The sequence below is a fragment of the Equus przewalskii genome, unplaced genomic scaffold, assembly GCF_037783145.1.
Source record: "Equus przewalskii isolate Varuska unplaced genomic scaffold, EquPr2 ChrUn-13, whole genome shotgun sequence".
Lineage (NCBI taxonomy): Eukaryota > Metazoa > Chordata > Mammalia > Perissodactyla > Equidae > Equus > Equus przewalskii.
Window position 1 is genome coordinate 4,157,680 of NW_027228750.1, and position 15,732 is coordinate 4,173,411.

At 49.1% G+C, this 15,732-nt stretch overlaps 1 protein-coding gene across 7 annotated transcripts in view; it reads right to left on the minus strand.

Annotated features, from left to right (window-relative positions):
• Window positions 1-11,271, minus strand: part of VANGL1 (VANGL planar cell polarity protein 1) — a 52,921-nt gene extending 41,650 nt beyond the window's left edge. For 3 of the 7 annotated variants that reach the window (XR_011536756.1, XM_070607874.1, XM_070607872.1), the window contains exons 1-2: window positions 11,053-11,254; window positions 1,633-1,835 (exon numbers count right to left, since the gene is read on the minus strand). Coding sequence is in view for 5 of the 7 variants with exons in the window: in XM_070607874.1 (XP_070463975.1) it covers window positions 1,633-1,703 (71 nt within the window). In the remaining 2 variants the exon portion in view is untranslated. Of the gene's footprint in view, window positions 1-1,632; window positions 1,836-8,447; window positions 8,521-10,114; window positions 10,391-11,052 lie in introns of those variants that run through there. The other 4 variants (XM_070607875.1, XM_070607873.1, XR_011536755.1 and 1 more) reach the window with 4 other exon arrangements.
• Window positions 11,272-15,732: the final 4,461 nt, after the last annotated feature.

The following is a 15,732-nucleotide window of genomic DNA, read 5'->3' on the forward strand; positions in this document are numbered from 1 at the left end:
TTTATCATCCGAGGCTTTCCGCCTTTCTCAGGACACGGGCTGTGCTGTGTTCCTTTCGGCCTCACTCAGCAACATGCCTTCTGTTCCCCACACTGACGAGAAGGGCTCACCTGAGCTCCTGCACCCGCCTGTCTACATCTCTTTCCCCAGTTTTTAGGAACATAAGAACAACACATGAAAATTTAGAAAATAATGAAAGTTTCAAAAAAACCCCACCAATAATCCTACACTCAGAGACAGACCTGGTCAATATGTCAGCTAACATTCGTCTTATCACAGGAATATATAACTATTATGATGTACAAAGTTTTGACTCTTGTTTTTCATAACACGGCCTCGTGAACATTTTCTCACATCATTGAACAACCTTGAAAACCTTTCTCTTATACTCTTTTACTCCATTCGTATATTTATTTACAAAATACACACTTGAAAAAGACTGAAGGGGTACAGAGAGATAAACCATGAAGGAAAGTTCCCATCAGTGAGCGCCTCATGTCCAGCCCCTCCCTGTGGATGACCACTCCTGGCAGCTCGGAGGATACCCTTCCAGACTTCTTTCTGCGTGTGGACATCCACATGGGCTCGCAAATAAATCAGTCAATTAGATACATATATCTTATTGCTGTTTTACAAAACAAAAAACCACTCTGCATTCAGTTGCTTGTAGGAGGAAGTACCCAGTCAGGGACACACCATGACAATCACCCTTGTTCCGAGCCTGTTCAGGGCTGTGACCCCAGGTGGGCCTTTGGGCTGTGGCTACGTGGGGCCTTTGAATGTGATGCTGAAATGCCAAGGTCATTAATAGCATGAATACAGCCAACGGGTTAGTGACCTCCTACTATGTACTATGTTAAATGCTTTACAAGCATTATCTCATTTAATTTTCTCAATGGCCCTGTCAGAGGGGCATTGCCAAACTCATTTCACAGATGGGGAGTCTCAGTAAGTACAGCACTGCAATTTTACCACCTGCATTCTTAACTAGCCCAGTACCACCTCTTCATTCATTTGTTCCCTCGTTCCTTTACTCACCAAACTTTCTGCAGGTCTCTAACACAGCAGGCCCTGTGAATACCACTGCAGACCTGTTCATTTTGCACAGAGGAGGGGGAATTTGGCCCCATCAAAACCCAGGCTTGTTCACTGGGAAGACCAGTCAGAGAGAAATACGGCGCCAGGCCAATCCCCCCACTTCAGTATATAAGCCTGCCGGCGAACGCACAATGGACAGTGAGTCAGCAGCTTTGGGTGAAAAGCAACAAATTGACACTTTTTTTTTAAACCTTCCTTTGCATTCTTGGTAAAGCTTTGGGAGAACTGTCATCTATGAGAAGTACTTAGAAATGAGAAACATTTCCACTGCAGGGAGAAACTTTAATTTAAAATCAATTGTGAGAAATTAAGGTCATCAACTGTAATGGCAGCTATAAAATGTAAATTGGTGGTGTAGTTACTCCCAACGCATGTTAAATGCTCTTAAAGCTCTGCTTCTCACGCATCACTGGACTGAACTTCCAGCATCAACAATGCTGCCACCCACCCGGAGTCACCAAGTGAGCAGAGACAGCCCAAAGGACCTGCAAGTTTCCCCAGAAAGAAAAGTGGAACAATCAACAGCTTACATACCCTTGTCTGTGCGATTTTTTCGAATGACTTGAATAGTAAGAATATCCAGAATATGTGGATTCGGTATCCATAGCAATGGAGAGCTTGCTCTTGATGAAGGAGCAGGGACCGTTTCTCCTTAGAGGTAGAGAATTTCACCTACAGACTCCTAAAACCTCAAAGGGTCTGGGAATCAAGGAGCCACTCTTCAACAGGAACAAATTCTGGGAAAAGAGGGGAAAAAAAAGATATCAACCTTCTGTGCCAACCTAAAGGGGCTGGAAGACAAATGGCATCAGACACCTCGTCTCTGGGGCCTCTACTACGGACAAGTGAGCCAGGGCGAAGTGTCAGCGCCCTACCTGCTGCACTCACACAGCTATGAGCTTGTCCAGGTGTCTGAGAGGGAGACAGGTAGGTGCCAGGCAAGCCCAACCTCGGCCATAGCAGCGGGGGTGGGGGGACCGGAGGTGGGAGAGGCCTGGCCCTTGGCCATTTCCCAGACACAGCCTCCCCACACAGCTGCAGGCTGGAGGAAGTGGCTCCCCACCCCGACCTGCCCCAGACATGGTGCCCAGCCCCCACTGCTGGTTGGCTGGTTACAAAAACAATAGCCAGGGAAGTAGCTTTTAAGGGATTTGCTCGGAGTTACAAAGCCAATTAAAAAACAAATTTCTCAGTCTCTTTCATCCAGGAATCCAAAATCAAAACTAATTTATCTTAGGGAACTAATTTCTTTTTTAAAGAAAAATTATTATCACATTGTCTACAACAGTGAAAAGCTAGAAAGAATCTAAATGCCCCCCAAAACAGAGGAAGAGATAAGGAAAACATAGTTCATCCACCTGAAGAAATATCACACAGCTGTTTAAAATGATAATTATGAAGAATGGAAATTTTTATGATATAACGGTAAATTTAAAAAGTAGGCTATAGGATTGTAGATACACACTGAATCACCATTACAGTTCAAACCATATAAAATCGTTACGTAAGGACAAGGATTAAGAGGAACATCAGCAAACGGAAACAGGTGATTTATTAGTTGCTGGTTCCTGGGTCTTCTCCCACAATTTCATTTGATATTGCTTTGCAATAAAAATAAATTGGAAACATTTCCAAGTACATTCCTGAGCTCCACATGCTAAAGCTTGACTTCTAGAAAACTGAGACCCACAGTTCTGTCTCTCTGCACCCCTCAACCCAGGGCTGGTCTCTGCCCAAAGGGGCTCCTCCTTGCAGTGCCCCTGAAAACTCAAAATGCAAACAGAGCCAGTGAGATAAGTGTGAAGAAAAAACAAAAGAGCCGTAAATGCCATCCCCTACCCCTACTGGGAGGAGGCCAGGCACGTGACCCCAGCAACCCGCTGCCCGTCTGGAGGGACTCGTCTGCAAACCATGGCACACCACCGCAGCCCCCCAGCCTCAAGCTCTGCTCCAGATGCGTTCGCCCTTACCCCTCATTCTGCCTGGATATGAGGTGTGGCACTTCTGTGGTCTGTGGCCCAGGGCGAGCCTCCCTTGTCCCAGATGTCACAGCTCATCATTTCATTCCTCCTCTGCCATCAAGAGCCTGAGGTAAGCAGGGGGGAGACCTGGGCTCTAGCCAGAGCTCCACACTGTCCAGTACAGCCTGGGATAAGCCACTTAACTTCCTAAGCCTCAGTTTCCTCATTTGTCAAACTGGGATAAATCAAGCAGCCACCGTCCTCACAGGAGGCTGGATCTGAAGATGTAAAAATACAATATCTGGAGAGGGGCTCTAATCCCAGGCTTTACCAGCTTATTAGCCTTGTGACCTCAGCTGAATGATTAAACCTCTCTGAACTTGCATCTGTAAAATGTGAATGACAGGCCTGCTATGAGGAACAAATAGGCTACAACTGTGGACGCCCCAGCACCCGCTCCAGGGGCACTGGATAAATGAAAGCTGTGGCTCTCAGTCCTCCTGTTCTGGTTCCAAAACCTGACATCCTCTGTGTCTCTCTCAGTATGAGAAAGCTTGGCGGGGGGGGAGCAGCGCAGAGCCGGTGCCTGTGCTCCCTTCCCTCCCAAGCTCACCTGCGGGCAGACAGGACCCACTGGCATCTCAGCCCAGCGCTGGCTAACCTGCTGTGCACGGAGCAAGGCAGCTTCCCCTGGAACTTCAGGTTGCCTCACCAGAAAATGGAAATCAGGCAGCCTAGTTTGTGGGGTGAGCGTAAATATCAAATGTGAAAACAAACAGTGGGCATTTTAAAAAAATATTAGTTTTGCTCTTGGACTACTGCCTCTTTCCCAGAAGACTTCAAGAGCCTGCTCATCTTTTTCCCCCCTCCTCTGCCTCCCACCATTTTCACCTGCCATTTCAATGAGCTGTCAGCACCTTCGAGTCTCACTTCCTTTCTGCTCGGGGCTTTGCTGCTTTTTCATCTGCTTCATACCTGGCAGACACTGACATCAGGAGGTGAGCCAAGATCCCCAGGCCTGTGCAGAAGAAGCCTCTTTCACTGAGGCCCTTCGCCCTGCTCTCTGCTGACCTGCAGATTCTAACACTCGGCTGCATCGCCCAGAAACCCGACTGCCCTCTTCTACGCTCAGAATTAACCCTCCACAACTCCTGCACTTTTTTCTGTCCTCCAACCCATAAGTCTTGATTCCGTCTTCCATCCCAACTTTTAGCTCATTCTGGCTAAAGGCTGCTGGGGTGTCTCAGAGGCAGGTTGCCTAGGCCCTGCGGAGCTGGGCTGATCCCATTCACGCTTCCCGGTCATGACCCCATGGGGCAGATGCTTACTACTCTCAGCTTCCATTTCTCCCCCGTAAAATGAGGCCATTTATGATCTCTTCCTAGGCTTGTTGTGGGCATTAAGCCAGATTCCCTATGTCAAGCCCCTGGCACATGGTAACCCAAGTTTCAGTCCCCTTCCCCCTGTGCAGAAGGATGTCACTCTCCGTCCTCATTAAAACCTCCGGCCATCCATTAGACAACTCCAGGCACGTCCCTCAAAGGAAATCATGGGCTCCCAGGTGCCCTTTGGGGGAGGGCTCTACTTAACTCCGTCAGTGCCCTTGTCCTGTTTCTCTCCCACAGTTCCTGCCTACACCTAACAAAGGGTGGTCTGTATGTGCTGCCACTCCCTTCCTCTCGATTGTTGCCCCAATCCTCCATCCTCAACACTCCACTCATGGCCCTAAGTCGGCCAGAGACTGCTATGAGCCAAATCTAAAGGGCACATCCTCGTCCTCCTTCCCTGGACCTTCTTATCCCATTTACTCATTCATCCACCTGCATATTTAGTAAGCAGCTCTGAGAGACCCCGCTAAGCACTGCCAGGGGCACAGCAGTGACACACGGCATACGGCACATACGCACACATACGGAGCTCCTTGGCTGCCAGAGTCCTCCAATCTGAAGGCATGGGTGCTGCTTCTTCTCCAACACGCCCTCCCTTTCCCCATCAAGTTATTCCTGAAGACTCAAAACTCACCTGTATTCTTCTCCATCCAGGGACTTGCTGTAGTGTAAGCTCCTCGGAGACAGGAGCTGTTATTGTTTACCCACCCCCAGGATACACTGAACGTAACAGGTACCCAACAAATACTCACTGAGAGAAGGGATCCCCAGTGCACACTCCCACTCAGATGCCTCTTGCTCCACGCGGGATTACCATCCCCCCACAATTGCTCCCCTGGCCTGTTCTTTCCAATTTCCTCCACTGGGGCAATACACTCCTCCTTTCAAGCCTGGAGAGCCAGCCCTGTGCCATTTCCAATACTCTTTCCCCGCTTCATCCCACACATCCTACTGTCTCTAAGTGCCCTCTCTCCTCCAGGACCCTCCCCTCACTCTGCTGGTTCTCAGCCACCCACCTCCTCCAGGCTCCGCGGACGCAGGGTTAAACTCTTACAAAGCCTGCAGGTTTCCCCGTGAATCCACTCTACACAGAGCTCGGGCCCCTTCTTCTGAGTCATGCTTATTGTTATCACAGCCATCAACTCTTGTCCAAGATCTGAGTGGGGATTAAGAAGAAGCAACAGGAGGCAAACCAACAAAATCCAGAGTGAACGCATCTTAAAAGCTAACCTTCGACAGAGTTAACAGAAAAACTTATCCTCAAGCTTATCGCTGCAATGATATATTTATGACATAGTTCCCTTGCATGCACAAGAAATTAGCAGAACTCAGATGAGGTCAGAGGGATGTCTTATCAGGAAGATAATAAAGTAATGAAAAGCATCAGGTTCCCTGGGCAATAAACTGATAGGTTGCTGCCTGGCCTGAACGGGACAGTCACATAACGGTGTGAATGTGGATCCTGGAATCTAGAACTGTCCCTCTATCTTACTGAACCCTGACATGACCCACACTGTGCGTGGCCCCGGCTGGGCAGCAGCCAGAGCGATGTTTCAAGTCACAATGTGGATGTCACTTCCCTACCTAACACTCTTCCACGGTGTCCCAATGCACTCTGAATAACACACAGAATCTTTCACTTGGTCTGCAAGGCCCTGCCACCTCTGCAGCTCTGCTCTCCTTCTCCAGCTCCAGGTCCTCTAAGGCACCAGCTCTTCGCAGCCTCGGGGTTGTGGAGCTCCAGGCAGAGCCCATACATCTGCTGGTACTCACTCTTTACACTCAATTCCTACTCCGCCCTCGCAATGTAACTACTGCTTCTTTCAAGAGGCCCTTCCTCATCCTGGCGTCTCCATTGGGCCCTTTTGTGGCACCATGTAGTCTCCCTTTATATCACACTTATTGTGTGATTACTGACCGGCTCCTGTGCAGACAGTAAGCCCCGTGAGGGCAGGGACTACCTTCATACTGTCCCTCCAGCTCCTAGAACAAGGGTTTTTGTGGCAGCCTCGGGACATGGAGGGCAGAGGTCCACTGTAGAAGAAACCTTAGAGATTGTCTATTTAAATCCTCAGTTTTATTGGAGAGGAAAAATAGGCAGCGATTAGACTGAGCAGGGATCTCAGCACCAGCAAGAGTGGAGCTGCCTGGCTGCTCGCCCGAGTCACACACAGCCGCAAAGCCGATATTGCAGACACAGTGAGTGAAAGTCGGCAGCAGTCTCTTCCAGCTGCTATCCGAGGACCCCCTGACCAGCTGCCCTCCCGTCCTTTATGTCTTAGAGCTACAGGCACTGCCCGGGTGGGAGCTGGAGGCAAACACCAGGACAGGGCTGGAGCTCATCAAATCACCTCTCCTGACGGCCAGTGGGAGTGTTGAGACAGGTGCACAGGGCACTTGAGCGGCGTCTTAAATTCTGGAATTCCCAGGCAAAGACGTCAGAGAGCACCTCCCTTACGGTCCTTTAGTAAAAGTAAAGCAAAGATCAATGGCCTCAGAGGGAATCTTCCCCTCAAGTCATGTTCACTCACATAAAATATGCCTGACTACTACTTAAAAGAAAAACACGGTGTTGAGAAAATCATGAGGGAAATAATACGTTATGGTAATGACCATGGTAAACAGAAGCTAACCTTCACGAAAAGGAAATGATAAAAACATCAACAGCTCTGCCTGGAGCTGTTAAGTAATTAAGTGAACTCTAGTCTGGAGGGTGGAAGGTTCCCTAGCAAGGGGCACAGAGATACTGAATTTAAACAGCCAGTCCTCTCCTTCTGCTGTGGATGTATTTCCAAGGGAAAGAAATTTCTGGCGCAACTGTGTTTATACATACTGCATACAATTACTCTGAATATTTGATTTTTATCATACATATGATTCTAAAGGGTTTACTCCATTTATTATTATTATTTCGAAGCTAACCTTTATCTCAAGGCACCCATTTTTAATTGTATGGCACTCAAGGGGAAAATAACAATTTAAAGATTTTTTTTTTCCTTTTTCTCCCCAAAGCCCTCCGGTACATAGTTGTGCATTTTTAGTTGTGGGTCCTTCTAGTTGTGGCATGTGGGATGCTGCCTCCCCACGGCTTGACGAGCGGTGCCATGTCCGAGCCCAGGATTTGAACTGGCGAAACCCTGGGCTGCCGAAGCAGAGCGCGCAAACTTAACCACTCGGCCACAGGGCCAGCCCCGACAATTTAAATAATATTGTTTAGAGTCAACTTTTTCCTCTACAGAGGAGAAGCAATGAGCACAGTTCTGGAGTTAGACCAGCACTCTTCAAATCCTGGCTGCAGTACTTATCAGCTGTGTGACCTCAGATCAAGCTACTTCACTTTTCTGTGCCTGCTTCCCTAACTATAACAACAGAATTATATTTTACTTACCTCCTAGGCTCACGGTAGGTATCAAATAAGATAATTTGTAATCATTTAGAACAATGCCTAGCAAACGGTAAGCACAACCATTGGGCTAATATTATTATTATTCAGTAAAGTAAAATTTCTTCAGTTAGGAAGAATACTTGTCCATGGCACATGACACGTGTCATTTTCCTTGAACTTATACACATTGTTTCGGTCTATCCCAGTCTCCCTCTAACGAACGCCATTAACTGCAGCTAAATGAGTGAGTGATTTCCATTCTATTCCTTGCAGGCCTCCTTTTACTGTTCCCAGGTCGGAAGTGAGTATCAGAGAGATCAGAGAAAACAGTGTGTGTTTTATTGGGTTTATTTGGAGGACCCCGGGGTTATAAGGAAGGGTGGGAGGAAGTATGGCAAAGTCTGCAGAGCATTTTGCAGATCTTGTGGTCTATAAACCATAAAACATCATCCAGGTCACTGATGTGAAGCTCAGAGGGCTTGTGGCATCTGTGACAAACCCAATGATTGTTTCACTACAACAGAGCTCTTATAAATGAATGATTCTGGGCCACTATTCACAAGGAAAGAAAAGGTCAACCTCATTTGACCTGTCCTGCCAATGATTTCAACTCACCTTCCCAGAACAAGTGCTCTTGGCTCCAGTCATTAAGTCCCTCTGAAACACCTCCAGCAGCTGGGTACAGATTCTGAAGAGGTGTGAATGGTTAATGTTGCTGGGGTACTAGGATGTATATTTGTTTTCAAGTGACCCCCTTGTTCCAGGCTGGATCTTAACTTTAGAAAAATAGATTTCACAAGCACGACCTCCTCTGTAAATCCCATGGTGCTGGGTCCAATGACTGCTGTCCAATAAGTGGGATTCAGAAGGACACTGATGGAGACAGCAGCAGAGGACACATGCACCTTGTCATCAGGCTTCAGGTGAGACCAAAGCCACAAGGAGAAACACAGTCCAGCCTCCAGCCCACTTAATCCTGTCTTGTCCACCTTCTGGAAAATGGCATAGTACAACGCCCAAAACACATGCCACACACAGCTGGTCCCCCAACCACAGCTAATTGACTTTACAGAGAGAGGATGACCCTAATAATCTAAGAGCTTACAGTTTTTGAGCGCTTACTATGCGTCAGGCACTGTTTTAAGTCATTTGCATGTAATATCTTAACCTCAAAACAAGCCTTAACAGGGAGATAAAATATTAATTTCACATTAAAGTTAAGGAAGCCAAGGTCATACACCTGGTAAATGGTGGAGCCAGGGCTTGAACTCGGAAAGTCTAATTCCAGAACCTGTGCTCTTAGCTAGGAAAATTTATAGCAATGTAGCAATTATGAGAATTGTTTATTTACAGAGAGGAGGGTAGGCAACAATCATAAATTGTTCCAAACCACACATAATCCACAAAGAATTCTGCAAGTTCAACTCCTACTCACAGGTTCAGTGTCCCAAGCACTGTTGGGAGTCCGGGAGAAAAGAAACAAATCTGAAATAGTTCTAGCTCCTAAGGAGCTGAAGCCGAAGGGTGGAAACTGGCTCTTAAAATAAAATGTGAGAAGGACTCATGCACCCCAAATGCCACTGTTGCTTGGTAAAGAAACTTTCCTGTGTGGTTTTGTCCCATTGCTCAAATACATAAGACAACGAATTTTACTTCTCCCATTTTACTTACAAATTAAGTTGCAACCAAGTCAATACCACCAACACTCTGGGAATTTCACACAAGATGTTTTCCCTAATTATACTGAGGGACACCAACGTTTGGGAATGCTAAACACTCACAGATAGGTGAAGAGTGTTATTTCTTTGAACTGTAGAATAAAACAGTTTCCTCCCACAAATCAAAGTTCCAACTATATCACATTGATTTAATTCAACTCTAAAAACTCTAATTAGTGGTTACATCAAATGACTAATTACGTCTCCCTGAATTCAGACAGTTTCTGCCACCTCGCCTAAAGAGCCCAAGAGCTTTGTAATCAAACAACCCACCCACTGGAAGGAGAATGCTAATTAGCGTTGTTGATTGGTGACACAAGTTACAATATTTTCCAGCAACCCTATAAAATTTATAAACATATCAGTGAAAATGCCAGATTCTTTACAGCTTGCTAGCTTTTGGAATAAGTGTCTAAAAATACGTGCATTTTCCAACCACAGCCCCGTCAAAAGGGTTTAACAAAATGCACGTGCCAGTCACACAATCATCATCATAAGGTGCTCTCACATCTCTTAACGAGCAGCTGAACGAGCTCACACCACCTTCGCGGCCTGGGCAGATACCTGGTTTGAAAATGTGCAAACTGGGCCACACACTTCTCGCCTCCGAGTCTCGCTAGCTCATCTCCAGGCCGCCAGGCCGCGGCTCCGCCCCACTCCTGCCTCCACCAGCGACGCGTTTAAATTTTTATAAAGCTTCACACTTCTCTGGGCGCGTTGCTTGGGGCAGTTCAAAGACTGCAGGAGGAAATGAGGTCCTGCCCATGGCGAAGGCTGCCCCGGCGCGGTGAGACCTCCTCCAAGCGGGATACCTCGGGCAGAGACTTGCCGGCCGCCTCTGCTCCACCCCGGCGTTTTTGAAAGTAAACTCCTACCTGCCTGTTGCGCTCTCCGAGGCGCAATCGGACTCGCCCCCCAGGCCCGGCTCAATTTTATAAGCGGGGTGTGAACACAGGCCATCTCTGTGCCGGTTTCTGGCCCAGGGCCGGGGCCCCGGGCGCTGGCGGTTAGGGGTCGAGCCCGCGGCGGCTGGGCACACGGTGCGCGCCCGGCTCCCGGGGAGCGCAGGGCTGCCCGGCCCCCGCCCGCACGGCCGCTCCAGCCGCCCGGGGCTCCGGGAATGCTCGGCCACTCCCTGCCGGCCAGCCGGAACACGCACCCCGAGGGGCGCACCCCAAAGTGCAGCCGGGGAAGAAGGGGGCGTCCGAGGCGTAGGGGAATGCCGGGACCCGAGGAATGGGGTGCGGCAGGGAGAGCGGCGCAGGGCAGCAGGGGCGCACCTCGCGGGATGGGAGAGGAGTGGGATCTCGAGAGCAGGACACCGGGCGCGGTCCGGAGCAGGGGGGCTCCGGGCGAGCGGCGGGAGGAGGCGGTGCCCCCGGGTCTGAGTCCGGGGCGGGGGTGCGGGAGGAGGGCTCAGGGGCTCGCAGGGTCCCGGGTAGGGGCGTCTCCCCGGGAAGGGCTGCCCGCCGCCCGCCGCACCCGGCCCCCGCGGGACTCACCTCCGCGCCGGCCGTGCGGGCTCGGCGGCCCGCGGTGTCGGCTCTCGGCGGCCCCGGCTCTGCGGCCTGCGCTGGGCTCCGGTACAGGCAGAGCCCCGCCGCCGCCGCCGCTGCACTGCTGCTTTCCGCTTCCTGTCCCGGCGCCGCCCCGCAGCCCGAGCCCAGCCCTGCGAGCCCGGCGCGGCCGCGAGCCAAGAGCAGCGAGCGCGGCCGCCCCGCGAGGGCCCGGCCCACCTGCCGCGGAGGGCGGGGCCGGCGGCGTCTCCCACCCGTGGGCGCTCCGCGCAGCGGGCACGTGCGCGTGCACACTCATACACACACAGACTCCAGGGACTGGCCTCACACACACACACACACACACACGCACTCTCTCTCACTCACACACACATCATAAACACATGGCCAGGGATTGACCCCCACCCCACAGCCCAACGTACTTGCCACCTCAGGCTTACACACATACACACACATACTCACAATCATGCACGAAATCCAAGCCCGTTTGCCCTCCCCGGAGCCCCAACAAACATTCACACGGCCCAGAGACTAACCCCCTCGCCAGCCCACAGACACTCATATACACCCCTTCTAAGAACTGACCCACAAATATCCATATACAACCACACTTCAACCCATATACACACTCCCACTTAAACTCACATGTGGCCAAGGAAATGACCACATTAATAACCACACACACTCCAGCCCCTTACAGGCCCCTATAGCCAACCCTCTCCCCCCTTCTCTCCCCCCAGAGCAGTCACTGGCCCCCAACCTGGGCCTCCTAGAAACTGCTGGAAGAGCACATATCTGAAGGGAGGGAGCCCAGGTTCCAATCCTGATTCACCCAGGTCTGCTTCCTCTCTAAGTCTCTTTCCCTGTCTGAAAAGTGGAGAGGATGTTAATGCCAACCTTGCAGGATTGTAGGAGGATTATGGAAAGTGGCTGGTGTCCGTAGGCACTGAACAGTTGTCGACTGTTTGTATGAATATTTGCACTCTCTTACTTGGTTATCTTGTGTGGATGGGGTTAGGGACCCATGTGGAGAGGGGAATCTGGCTGGGACCCAAAGCTGCTTACATGACAGTTCTGGAGAAGAGACAGTGTATAATGAAGTACTGTGTGCTGTGGGCAGTTGGGGTGGGGAAACACACCCACCCTGAACTAGCCTTACTTAGGGAGCTTGAGCCCCCAAAGCCCTCACTCTGCCCTCCCTGCCTCTTCCCCCCTTCCTCTAGACCCCATCGTCTCTCTCCCATATATTGCACTTCTTTAGAGGACATCATATGTTCAATATAGCCAGTCTTTATCTCTCCCCAGCCCTCCACCAGGCTTCACTGCTCCCTCTGGCAGCCCAGGACAGCTGCCCCTCTCCCTCACCAACGTCTCACCTTGTCTTCAGGGGGCAGGTGCTACTGACTCAAGCAGCCAGCTTCTTAAGGGGAAAGCCAGGGGTCTATCCACTTGAATCAGTGCTCTGGTGCAGAAATGTAGAGCTTTATATAAACGTGTCTCTTTCATCTTTAAAATGTAAACCCATCAAAGTTACAATGGGCCAGGGATTTCCAATTCTAGCTCTGCTGCTCTTGAACAGCCCCCATGAGGTATACAGCTCCTCCATGAATGTTCAGGGAAAGTGATTCTAATTCACTTGAGTTTGTTAAGTCTAGCTGCCTTACCATGGGGTGCTTTTGTGGGAAAGAGGGGTTGTGCAAAATAAACTCCATTTTAAGATAATAAATTCACCTTTAAATGTCATCTACTGCTGGTTTTGATCCAACATTCTCAAGTATTCCAGTTTAAAAGGTAAGAGTTGGACAGCTTCTCAGGACCTGAGTGATGGTCTGTATGACCTGGAGGCCTGCCCTGGCTCCCACTGTCTGTCGCGAATTGGGTCAGCCTCACTCTAGGGCTCAGCTGGCAGGCTTATTCAGCTCTTGCCTAAAGTCCTGTTCTCCAGCTTAACCTTACTTACTCAAGAATAAAGGTAATATTGTGGGCTCCATCTGCCACTCCTTTGTCTCACTTATCCATTTGTTCCAAACTCAACTAGGGAAGTAGGATACTATGTAGTGGGGTTTGCTTTTAGGACTCCAGCATGACTGTATCTTCCACAAATTCATGCAGATATTTCTCCCTTTCTGCTCGTTCTCACAGCTTTCCCAAACCTTGGAATGCTACCCACTAAAATTCTTCCTGGCTACCAAGATCCAACTCAAACACCATCTCTTACACAAAGCCTTCCCCAGTTCTCCCAACCAGAAAACATTCTCTTCCCCCATTTCATTCCCATAGCTCTCTGGGTTTTTATGTTTACCTTCTTACCTCACATTGGTGATTTGCACCTCACTCTTCAACAATGTATAAATGCCTGGTCTTATTTATCTTTTTTCTATCACAGACCTTTCCACATAGTAGTTGTTTTAAAAAATACTTAGCAAATGAATGAATAATTATACAATACCACTTGACCTTGGGAAGTTAATAAGCTAACCAGGGAACAATCTAATTGAACATTTATGACATATGCACATAAAGATAGTTAACAATAAAGAGAATATATAAAACGCGAAATGCCCTAAAGGCACACTTTTTAAGAAGTCACTTATCCAGCCTCAAGAAATCTGCATACACCTGTAAAACAGTTAAGCAAAAAAGGCCTTTGATCAACAAAATAGAGTATACAAAAATCCATGCTTTAAATCGGATAGACTTTGTAAATGTAAGAATCTCTCATACACTCAGTGACTATTTATACTTAGTTTACAAACATTTCTCAGCAGCTTCATCATCTGATTCCTAAGCCCACTGTAGATTAGAAACACATTAAAAGAGAGACAGGAGGTGACTTCAGGAGACCCCAGGGACTGCAAAGTGGTCATTGTGAAGATTGTTTAATTCCAAATCTCATGCTCTTTCCTTTTCCCAGTTATTCCTCCTGGCACACTGTCACATTACAGAACAATAGTGTCCGTAGTGATGACTCTGAGTTATAAAGGTTAGATGGAGAGCCTATATACAATACCTTATTTAAGAAGTCAAGGAAGATGTGAAAAAAATTTAAAAAAAATTTCCATCCAGAATGTTTGAAGTGTTAAAAAGCGCTGATTCTTTAAAGGGCCATTTTCGTAAAATCCACCCATGTGTATTATCTGTTTATATGTTAATAATGCCGGAGTGGGGTGCTAAAATATGGGTTATTAGTGCCCAAGGAGAGAGTCACACTGGCCTGGATGGTCAGGGTCACCTTGTGTCCTCACTCTGAGGAAAGAAAGAAGTGGAATAGGCATGGGTGGAGGACAGTAGCTGGAACAGGGACTGGCTTGTCTCAAGTGCTGAATAAATGTGAATGGAATAGATGGGTAAACAGTATTCCTGTTTGGAGTATGGGCAGGGGTGTGGAGAGAGCCCTGTCTGGGATCTAGTCAAGGGCAGCGAGCAGAGCAGTTTGGCTCAAGATAAGGCCTCGTGCTGAGACAGAGGATTCAAAGCTGAGTGGCCCGGATTAGAAGATAGGGAACTCTCAACCCAGCACTAGTGTTTGAACTTTCTTAAACAGGCTGGCAAAGTGACAAAGTATTCATTCATCCTTTCATTGATTCAAAAACTTACACTCAGTACCTACTGAGAGCCAGGCAATGTAACTACTAGGGATACAAAGCTAGATAATGTAACATTGATCCTGAGTCAACAATTTAGTCAACAAATATTTATTGAGCAGCTGCTATGTGCCAGTCTCTATTCTAGGCTCTAAGGATACATCATAACAGACAACAGCTTCTGCCCTCATAGAGTTTAAATTCTAGTGGGGAGTTTAAATTCTAATGTGTACTGTGTCAGATGGCGACAAGTGCTAAGGAGAAGACAGCAGGATAGAGGTTGCAGAGTGGGGCTCTGTCCCTTACTCTCCAGGGAGGCTCGGGCAGCTGGATGAGACTGCTACTTGAACAAAGCCTTGTGCTGGGATATGAGAGTGCTGTGACTGAGACCAGAGGCAGGACAGCGACGCTGTGGGAGCACGGGGAAAGAAGGGCCAGCCTAGCCTGCAGAAGCACACGGCTTCACCTGGCCATGACCCTGGGAACAGAACTCGAAGGATGGGTATTTGGCAGATAAAGAGGGAGGAAACATTCTGAGCAAAGGCACAGAAGTGTGACAGAGGATGTCCAGGAAGCCTTATCTGCCGGCCGTGTGCAGTGCTGGCGGAGAGTTGGGGCAGGGGTGTTCGCAGGAGGCTGTGTGGAGCCGCAGGTCTGCTGGGATGGACAAGACTGGCGCTGGTGTCCTGGGGAAGGACAGGAAGTCACAGTGATGAAGCAGCATGGCTCCTCAGGGCGCCTGGGGCAGTCTGGCCCTGGAGAGCAGGAGGGTGGAAGCAGGGCTGGGATGGGTGGGAGAGGGGTGGGCAGGACCTGGAAGAGAGGGGCAGAGGCCAGAGCTCAGAGGGCTTTATATGGTGGGCTTAGGAGTTTGGGTTTTATCTGGTGGGCGATAGGGAGCCGTTGAAGGGTTTTTATGGAGAGGAATAAGATGGGCTGACTTTGCAGTGTGGAGCATGGCTTCCTGAGGAAAGCGTGAAGGCAGGGAGACCAGAAAGGAGGCTGGTGAGACACAGGCAAGCTGAAGTGATGAATGGACCTGAGTTACTGCAGCCGACTGCAGCGGTCCTAGGCAAATCTC